The 11,489-nt window shown below is 33.6% G+C and overlaps 1 protein-coding gene across 3 annotated transcripts in view; it reads left to right on the forward strand.

The window, feature by feature from the left end:
- LOC137650072 (adenine DNA glycosylase-like) overlaps window positions 1–11,489 on the forward strand; it is a 476,996-nt gene that overhangs the window by 123,362 nt on the left and 342,145 nt on the right. For all 3 annotated transcript variants that reach the window (XM_068383131.1, XM_068383130.1, XM_068383133.1), the window contains exon 4: window positions 2,132–2,323. In XM_068383131.1, coding sequence (XP_068239232.1) covers window positions 2,132–2,323 — 192 coding nt within the window. The remainder of the gene's footprint in view (window positions 1–2,131; window positions 2,324–11,489) is intronic.

Here is an 11,489-nt window from a genome sequence, read left to right on the forward strand (position 1 = left end):
TACTAGTGGTATTTTAAAAATAATTTCAGGAGCAGGTCTTCTGAAAGCTATTTAACTGTTATAAGGATGTTTGTGCTTTTATTGTTTGAAACTGAATTACCATTTATTTATATATTTCTTTATTTATAATAAATAATATTGGCGTCAGTGACCTTAGATGTTAGGATGCCAGAGAACTCATAATCAGTCAATCAATCCGCTATTGTTGGTATAGAGGCACTGAAAAGGCATTTGTTTTAATTTTAATTTATATATAGAAATGGAAAAATATTTGAAAATTTCTATATAGAACACTATCATAAATTTAGTAACACAGAGATAGAAATGTATTGCCCATCTTTGTTCTACAATTGCTCAATTTACTTTTGGAAAAAACCCTTGTATTCTATTGATGAATTATATAAGAACTTTTTTCAACTTTCCATCACAAGCGTCCTCTTTTCCGTTATTTATTCATAATGCAAAGTGAGAGCGTAGCTGTGCTCAGTGCATAACCTCTTCGTGCCCATTTTACTCGTAATTTTATTGTTATTATTATTATTATTATTATTATTATTATTATTATTATCATTATCATCGTTATCATCGTTATCATTATCATTAAATCTTTATCATCATCATCATCATTATTATCATTATCATTATCATTATTATTATTATTATATTTATTATTATTATTAAATTTTACTTTTATTTCATTTTCATTTTTAGCTTTATTTTTATTTTCATTTTTATTAATAATACTTGGCAAGCCACAATCTTAGTTGGAAAAGCAGGATGCTATAAGCCCAAGGGCTCCAACATGGAAAAAAGCCAAATGAGGAAAGGAAATAAAGTACAAGCGAAGTTTAAAACCAATGATAACATTAAAATAAATCTTTCAAAATAGCTAGAGGATAAAAACTTCAAAATAACAAAAGGAAGAGGAACAAGATAGAATAGTGTGCCCAAGTGTACCCTCAAGCAAGAGATCTCTACTTCAAGACAGTGGAAGACCATGGCACATAGGCTATGTCACTACCCAAGACTAGAGAACAATTGTTTGACTTTGGAGTGGAGAAGAGCTTTTTACCATAGCTAAAAAGTCTCTTTTACCCTTAGCAAAAGGAAAGTTGCCACTGAACAATGACAGTGCAGTAATTAACCTATTGAGGGAAGAAGAATTGTTTGGTAATTTCAGTGTTTTCAAGTATATGAGGAGAGAGGAAAATGTGTAAAAACTATACCAGATTATTCTGTGTATGTGTCAGCAAAGATAAAATGAACCAGAACGAGAGAGAGGAATCCAGTGTAGTATTGTCTGGCCAGTCAAAAAACCCAATAACTCTCTAGTGGTAGATGATTTTTTCCAAGCGTGTTTTTAAATTTGTTAATAATTGCGATTGCTATTTTTTATATGCCATTTGAAATGGCATTCTTTGTATTTTTACTTTATATACAAAAGGAATGAAAAAATATGATCATTTTGATATCAAAAAAACTTTATCTTTACATTAGTAATGTAAGAATATAAATGGATTATCTTGTCTGTACAATTCCTAAAGTTTATTTAACAATGTCACTCGTATTTATGTTATATAGAAAATACAATTTTCCATTTGTTTCTATATTCATTTCTTAGTTACTCTACGAAATGTCAATGTAAGTAGGTAGACATAGGATGTCATTGCTTACTGTGAATAATTACACCATTCTCATATGAAATAAAGATTTTAACATAATTATATTTTTATGAATATTTAGAAAAATATCTTGTTTTCATAATGTTTATATTGTTTATTTTAATACTTTAAAGCATTGCAAAAATATTCTGTTTACATCATTAACAGTTGCGATAATTTCTCGACATAATGCATTAAACAAGAAAGTTCATATGTTATAGTATGGCTCTACTGAGTTGCAGAAAAAAATTTCTCTTCAGGTGTGTAAATTTTGCCTTAGCCAAAAGTCATGAACATAACAGCAATTTTGTGACTACCATGATCACCAGAGGTTTAAGAGGACAGAGAATTATTTTGACAGTGAGATTGATAAGAAGATATGACATTCACATCCAGTTATTACTCGAGTCATTAGTATCTTCCTTTTTAAAGTTGTAAAGTAGTTATTAATTCGTATTCATACATTTCAGGTTGTAAAGGAAATGGATGGGAATTTCCCTAGCAGCAGAGATTCCTTGATTAAAAACATCCCAGGAGTTGGAAAATATACTGGTGGGGCTATCGCTTCTATTGCCTTTGGAAATGCTGTTGGTGTTGTGGATGGCAATGTTAACAGAGTATTGGCAAGAATTAGAGTCATCGGCTCTGATCTTTCAAATTTGGTATAGTATGCTCTTTGTACTGCACTTTCTTATTCTTGCATCATATTCCTATTTATTAAAATAAGTATTGTAAGATGAATTTGATCTGTTTGATGATATACTTCTATACTGATGGTGATATCGAGTATATTTATCATCTTTTCATGATTAACATTTTACATTAGGTATACCCTTTTAAGATGTCAGATATCTGTAGAGCTGTTTAGTCTAAGCTGACATGGATAGGAATCTATAGAGCTGTTTAGTCTAAGCTGATGTGGCATTTATGTTCAAATTTTTATTGAGTCCTGATATTTATGCATGCCCTTTCTTCATAGACATTTGACCTTCTCAAGAAATTGCTGTGATATAGCCACACTCCTTCACAGAAGAATGTGGTATTATATTTTCTCCTACATGAATACAAATTATCCTTTGATAGAAATATGTTTTCAGTGACATCTGCTGCCTCATAATCTGTTAGTTTTCATATTTTCATTTATGTTTGAGATTGAACAATTGTGTTGGCGGAGCATCTTGTCTGGAAATTGCTTGAACCTCGTATACACTGACTCCCCTAGCGTTATAACCAGTAAGGTTGGTTCTCCAGTCAGGACATCTGATCATGCCTTGATTTCATTAGTAGTGAAGACTGAGCAGCCTGTCCCTGATGTATCATACTCTTGTAAAATTTATATGAAATCTCAAGCAGACTGGAATGGGATTTTGCATGATCTTATGTGCTTGAATTGGTCCCTTTGAATGAGTCAACATAATTGATAGGCGTATCCCTTCTCGTGTGCTAAGGTACTGAGTGAAGTAGAAACCGTGGTTCAATGGTGATTGTAGACGTGCTTATTTGGAGAAGCAGGAGGCCTATCATCTTTGGAAGGGTAACAGATGAGATTTGACCTGGAATAGCTATACTCAGCTTAGAGCTTTTGCTCAGAGAGTTTGTGCCTCAACTGAAAAGGAATGCAATTTAACCATAAAAGAAACCCTTTCTGGTACAACTCAGGAACATAATTGGTGGTCTACCCTTAAATCTGCACTCTTTGGTGTAGATGCAATAGTGCCTCCTTTACTTAAACCAGATGGCTCAGTCACTCACTGTCCAAAGGAAAAGGTAACCCTTTTGGCTGATGTTTTTTGACAGTAAACAGTGATGAAAAACTCGAACTTCCTTATTCCTGTTTTCCTGAGGCTAAACTAACTAGTTTAGCTTTTCGATCTCATGAAATTAAAGTTCTGTTGATGGACCTTGATGCTTATGGAGGTGTAGACCCAAATGGTATTTTTCCTTTGTTTTTTATAAAGACTGCTGCCTGTTAGCAAATGGAAGAACTTTTAGCACTAGTTGGAGAATTGGTAATGTTACTCCTCTATGTAAATGTGTTTGTGGTAGCTCAAGTCGAACTGATTACTGCCCAATTTCCATAAATCCTATATTATCTAATGTTTTTGAACGTCTTCTGGCAAAACGTCTTAATAGGTTTGCTGAAGGTAATCATCTATTCCCCAGTTTTCAATTTGGTTTTCGCAAAGGCCTTGGAGCATGTGATGCCCTTCTTACAATCTCCAGTGCTGTACAGAAATCTCTTGATTGTGGCTTGGAAGTTCGTATGATTGGCCTTGATTTTAGTGCTGCCTTTGGTCGTGTTAATCATGGGTCCCTAGTTTTCAAACTCAATCAGTTGGGAGTGGGTGGGTCGTTTCTTAGCATTATTATTGATTTTTTAAGCAATAGATCTTAAAGAGTTGTTGTTGATGGGCACCATATTGAGTATAGGAATGTGATATCTGGTGTTCCACGGGGTAGTGTTCTTGGCACCATTATTTTTCATATTATATACACATGACATGTGGTTTGGCTTAGATAACAAGCTTGTTGCATATGCAGATGATGCTACTGTCTTTGCATCAATTCCATACCCTGAATATAGATCTGGGATTAGTGAATCCCTTAATAGAAATCTAGCTAAAATTAGTGCATGGTGTAAATTATGGGATATGAAGTTGAATCCTAACAAAACTCAAAGTATGATTGTAAGTAGGTCAAGGACAGTGGTTCCTCAACATCTGGATCTCGGTATTGCTAATGTTTCTTCATCTTTATACGACTTAGAATTTTAGTTGTGATTCTCGACAGGAAATTTACTTTTGAAAAACACATTAGGTCTGTGTCTTCTTCAATTGCACAAAAAATTGGCTTATAGAGAAAGTCTTTCAAGATTTTTGGTGACCAATCTATTCTGAAGAAGTTTTTTAATTCTTTCATTCTACCTTGTTTTGAGTATTGTTCTCCTGTCTGGTCTTCAGCTTCTGATTATCATCTTAATTTGTTGGGCAGAAATTTATGATTTATTAAATTTCTTATTCCTGATCTAGATATTAATCTTTGGCACCGTCGTTCAATTAGTCCATTATGCATGTTGCATAAGATTTTTCATAACTGACCATCCTTTACATTCAGATCTTCCTGGACAATTCCACCCTGTTTGTAACACTAGGTAGGCACTTAATTATAATAGCCAGGCCTTCTTCATCATGAGTCTCAATACTACACAGTATTCTAGAAGTTTTATTCCAGCTGTGACCAAGTTGTGGAATGATCTTCCTAATTGGGTAGTTGAATCAGTAGAACTTCAAAAGTTCAAAATTGCAGAAAATGTTTTTATATTGAACAGGCTGATATAAGTCTTTTTATATTTCATATATAACATATCTGTTTTGACGTTGTTACTGGTTTTAGAATGATTCATTGTTAATTTGTTCTCATCATTTATTTATTTTCTTATTTCTTTTCCTCACTGGGCTCTTTTACCCTATTGGAGCCCTTGGGCTAATAGCATCTTGCTTTTCCAACTAGGTTTGTAGCTTGGGTAATAATAATAATAATAATAATAATAATAATAATAATAATAATAATAATAATAATAATAATAATAATAATAATAATAATGATAATAATAATAATAATAATAATAATCAGGATATGTATTTGTTCTGGACAAGCTGTAATATTTTTTTTCAGCAAACCTGTCTTGATCCACAACATAACAGTTACTGATGGACAGCATGTCTGTTGCTGTTCATTTCATTGCCTGCGTGGCCTAATAGCGGTTATGACGATGTGAACTTGAGGAAGTTGCCATATCTTAGCCATTGCTAATGCTCTGTCCTTGGAAAGAGGTTTTGCTGCCGCTGAGTGTAGAGGAGGGGCGTTGCCCTTGTTTTTCCTTTGCAATGTTTTTTAATCCTGGAAAGATGAGACGCTGAGGGCATATTACTTGGCAGTGCTGTCTCTTCGAACATCCCCTGAGGATTCTTTCCCCCTTGGGAGCATCATCATTGTCCTGCACAACCCCATATTATTAATATTATTATTACTAACATAGCTACAACCCTAGATAATAAAGTAGGATGCTATAAGGCCAAGGGTTCCAATATGGAAAAATAGTAACCCAGTGAGGAAAGGAAATAAGGAAATAAATAAACTATATGAGAAGTAATGAATAATTAGAATAAAATATTTTAAGAACAGTAACAACGTTAAAACATATTTCTTATGTAAACTATAAAAAGAAACTTATGTCAGCTTGGTCAACATAAAAACCTATTCTGAAGTTTGAACTTTGGAAGTTTACAAATTCAATTACCTAATTAGGATGATCATTCCACACGTGGGTCACAGCTGAATAAAACTTCTAGACTACTGTTTAGTATTGAGCCTGATGATGAAGGCCTGACTATTAGAATGAACTGTATACCTAGTATCAAAAATAGGCTAATACTGTCTAGGAAGATCTGAATGTAAAGGATCGAGAGAATTATGAAAAACCTTATGCAACATGCATAACAAACTAATTGAACGATGGTGCCAGACATTATTATCTAGACCAGGAATGAGATGGCAAACTCCGGGGTCCTCCTCCTCCTCTTTCTCATCTTTGTTAGATTTTCCATGCTGTGACCTCTAGGAGAAAACTAAGTAGAAGACTTTATCGTAGAAGTCCAGGAAGACCGATCTCTCCTTGCATGTGAGTGAGAAGACCTGTGAGATACAGAGAACCAACCCATCCTAGGAAGGTGTTTTGGTACATGGTACAGGGGCTTACATGCCTGTTACCAATGCTTGGCCTCATTTGGAACAGTCAGTTTTCCCTTCTTGACAACACACCGGCCTCCCTTACAGGAGAGAGAGAGAGAAGTGGTGTGTTCGAAAACTCCCACACCAGAAAGACATATCGATATGCATTGGTCTTGCTACGTGTGACCAGTCTCATACCGAAGTGAATGTATACCAAAAACTATTCCACACTGGAAAGAAGTACAGTATCGGCACACAGTTCCTGGTCTCTGATCAAATACAAGACCCTCATCTGAATCTGAGAATGGTGGTGCTTCTAACCCAAAGAATAGAAGAAAATGAGTTTGATGTTCAAGAAGTCCAATCAACCAGAGTTAGTGTATCTTCGATCAATCCCTCCCCCAATACGCAAGCAACGTATGTAACAGGATGGGTAGTGATATCTACGATACACCGAGAACAGTATGTATCAGGAACGTACAGAGCCCCAGGATGGTGTATTGATATGAGGTACACTTGTCCATCACTCAGAAGAAAGGGTACCGCCTTGTTCCCCCTCCTTTCTCCTGCATGTTCTTGGAATACTTCAGGACCTCTCCTAAGGAGACAACAGCCCTGAAGAAGGTCTTCAGTGCTGGAAGTGGAACGTACTTGAATCTCCTTGCTCGAACCATGAATAAGTAAGTTCCCACGAGCGAGGAGAGAGAGAGTGAAGATGATACAAATCTCATTATTGTCCTCTTCATATCCCGTCTTCCTGTGATTGCCATCACCAGGATTGGTCGCAGCCAGATTGGTCTTCATACGCTTGGTATACAGTCTCCGCTAACTATGTCTCCACTAACACGTGATTAGTTTTTCACTCATTCAGCTACCACATGATTACAGTATTATCATCATCATTATCATTATAAATAGCTAAGCTACAACCATAGTTAGAAAAGCAGGGTTCTATAAGGTCAAGATCTCCAAGATGGAAAAATAGCCCAGTGAGAAAAGGAAATAAGGAAATAAATAAACCAGGAAAGAAATGATAAACAATTAGAATGAAATATTTTAAAAACAATAACAGCATCAAAATAGAGCTTTCATAGATAAACTATAAAAATTTTGAAGGACAAGACAAAGTGAGATATGATAGAAATGTTTGCCGGAGTGTACCCTCAAGCAAGAAAACTCTATCCCAAGACATCAAAAGACCGTGGTATAAAGGCTGTGGCACTACCCAACACTAGAGAACAAATGTTTGATTTTGGAGTTTCCTTCTCCTAGAAGAGCCAATTACTATAGCTAAAGAGTTGCTTCTACCCTTACTAAGAAGAAAGTAGTCAATGAACAGTTACAGAGCTGTAGTTAACCCCTTGAGCAAAGAAGACTTGTTTGGTAGTCACAGTGTTGTCAGGTGTATGACAGACAAGAATGTGGAAAATATAGCCGAGACTATTTGTTGCATGTGCAGACAATGGAAAAATTACCAGTAGTAGAGAGAGGGATCCAATGTATTACTGTGTGGCCAGTCAAAGAACCCAATAACTCTAGTTTGTTATTCAGTGATTTGAGCCACAATGCACTTACCACCTGCTTCATCCTAGCGCTTCAATCTACACACCAAGATTTTACAGCACACAGATCCTTCAATGATCCGAGATCTTTATACACTCCGAAACCAATCCACAACACAAGATCTCTCCGTACGCAGAGACCAGTTTACGACAAGATCTTTCCGTACTCCAAGATCAGTCAACTGCGCAAGATCTTCCCACTTACTCAGAAATTCCTTACGCAACATGACCATTCAGTGCTTCTTGGCAATCGAGAATTGAGACAGCTGACTTCCCAGGATCAGTCTGAGTGCTCCTACGAGCACTGAGAAGCCATGTCAAGTATGAACAATCGTAGGTAATGCTTGCGCTCCACTTTGTGCCATGCTTCCATTTGATCTTTAAAAGGCTAAACATCTAGTGCTTTGTCAGCTTCAGAGAACACATGAGTTTGAGGCAATTCGGCTAAGAGGGGAAGTCCGATCACCAAACTGTAATTCCCTCTTACTTGAGAGAATGCCTTGATGAAATTAATCAGCACCAACATGGAATATCTTTTCTGTGTTGAAGCCTTGTGACAGGCAAAATGGGTCTTGAACTTACCAAAATTTTCACTTTTTTTGACTAAATTTTGCTTTATAATCTATTTCTACAGTACTTCCTTTTTGCTTTGCCTTCTAATTATATAAGATTGCTTCTGTTTTGCTGTCCAAACTCTGCGTAATTTTTCGCTTATCACTTTTTATCTGTTTATTATTATTATTATTATTATTATTATTATTATTATTATTATTATTATTATTATTATTATTTTTTTCTTTATTAAATCAAGGGGATATTTCCTCATTCATTAATATTCACTGTTTAGATGAATTGTAGAAAGAGGTCACAGTTGGGAATGAATTTACATTTAAAGCTATATGTGAGAGCATTAGATAACCTCAACCATCCCAAAGAGGGTTTAGACCTTTTTGGCTCAAATATTCTCAAGGATTGGGTCACCAGTATCCAGGGGAATCCAGTCCTTCTGGTAGGACTCTCGACTTTTAGTTTAAAGCCTATCATTACAGATACAGGGAGGATGATTCCATGTTTTAATATGGCCATAGTCCTAGTAGAATGGATTAGTTTACACCTTTGCCTCTATATGCAGTATGTCTTAATGCTGTACCCTGGTTAGTGTATGGATTGGACCATCTGGGAAGTATTCAGTTATATCACTGTACCAATGGGGGAGAATGTAACTTCCATTCCATTGATGATAATTTCTCAGTATTCTTAAGCACGCAAAAGAAACAAGCCAACAAACCCGACAAACAAACAATTTAGGAGTGAAATATAGATGTTTTGGCAAATAAACCCCCCCCCCCATCTCCATGGATATGCTCACCACCCTCCCATGACCTTTGATGACCTTAGCTTCTCTGAGTGATGAAAATTCTGGTGAAAATCTAGACACTAATGAGGACCTTTTCTACAATAACCTTTCCACCAGTGTCATCTGAAAAGAATGAGTTTGAGTCACGACATTTTGAGCGCTCTGATACATATTGCTCGCAAGAACACATTCCAGAAGGTGAGGGTGCGTTCTTCTCAAGAGTCTTCCCTCTTAACGTGAGAATGTCTTGTCGAAGTCATGTGGTTTTTTCATATTGTTGAAGAATTGTGACGGGAAAGAGGGCTCTCGAACTTGGGAAATTGCTCCCCAAGTTCGAATCTAAATCTCTCTCACTTTCATCCATTTCTTCTGCTCAGTATTACCACGACCTTCTCTTAATTTTGCCAACTTTCTTTTGTCTTGCTGAGTATTATTTCACTTGGGTTTATATATATATATATATATATATATATATATATATATATATATATATATATATATATATATATGTGTGTATATATATTTATATATAAATATATGGAAATATTTATATATATATGTATTTTTATGAATAAATATATATATGTAGATATGTATATAAATGTGTATATATACATATACTGTATATAAATATAGATAGATATATATGTAAATATATGAATATATATCATCAGAGAAGGTTGCGGCAGCCAGTATCTTACATTTCTCAAAAAGGACAGGGAAATAGGTAGTTCTATATATCCATTTATTAAAAATCCCGACGTTTCGTGATCGTCATTATCACATATTCCAGGGCTGCAAATAGGAAGTAAATATATAACATTAAGAAACAGTAATATACAAATATATATATAAAGTGAAAATTGGTAAAAAAAAAAAAAGATTAAAAATTCAAGTAAAAATATTCATAAAACAGAAGTGGAACCAACTTGCGCTAATGCGAGGTTGGTTCCACTTCTGTTTTATGAATATTTTTACTTGAATTTTTAATCTTTTTTTTCTTTACCAATTTTCACTTTATATATATATATATATATTTGTATATTACTGTTTCTTAATGTTATATATTTACTTCCTATTTGCAGCCCTGGAATATGTGGTAATGACGATCACGAAACGTCGGGATTTTTAATAAATGGATATATAGAACTGCTTATTTCCCTGTCCTTTTTGAGAAATGTATGAATATATATATATATATATATATATATATATATATATATATATATATATATATATATATATATATATATATATATATATATATATATATATATATAGAGAGAGAGAGAGAGAGAGAGAGAGAGAGAGAGAGAGAGAGAGAGAGAGAGAGAGAGAGAGAGAGAGAGAGAGAGAGAGAGAGAGATGTAAATATATATATATATATATATATATATATATATATATATATATATATATATATATATATATATATACATATATATATATATATATATATATATATATATATATATATATATATAAATATATATATATATATATATATATATATATATATATATATATATATATATATATATATATATATATATATATATATATATGTATACATATATATATATATATATATATATATATATATATATATATATATATATATATATATATATATATATATATATATATGTATATATATATATATATACATAAATGTATGTATGTAAATATATATATATATATATATATATATATATATATATATATATATATATATATATATATATATATATATATATATATATATATATATATATATATATATCCAGATACATATACATATACATACACATACACATATACATATACATATATATGAAAATTTATTTATTTATTTTTATTTTATTATTTAAATGGCGTAGATATTTCCACATTCGTTATTACTGCCTGCTAAGATGAAGGGGAGAAGGGATCACAGTTGGGAGGTATTTGCACTGAAAGCTATATGTTGGAGTATTGGATGATCTCAGCCTTCCCGAAGATGTTTTTGACCTTTTTGGCAAAACTATTCTCAAGATTTGGGTCATCAGAATCCGAGGGGATCCAGTCCTTGAGGTGGGACTCTCGGCTTTTGGCCAGAAGCCCATCATTACAGATATGGGGAGGATAATTCCATATTTTTCGGCCTTAGTCCTAACAGGTGGGTTTAGCTTACACTTG

Source organism: Palaemon carinicauda, chromosome 11 (assembly GCF_036898095.1).
Source record: "Palaemon carinicauda isolate YSFRI2023 chromosome 11, ASM3689809v2, whole genome shotgun sequence".
Classification (NCBI taxonomy): domain Eukaryota; kingdom Metazoa; phylum Arthropoda; class Malacostraca; order Decapoda; family Palaemonidae; genus Palaemon; species Palaemon carinicauda.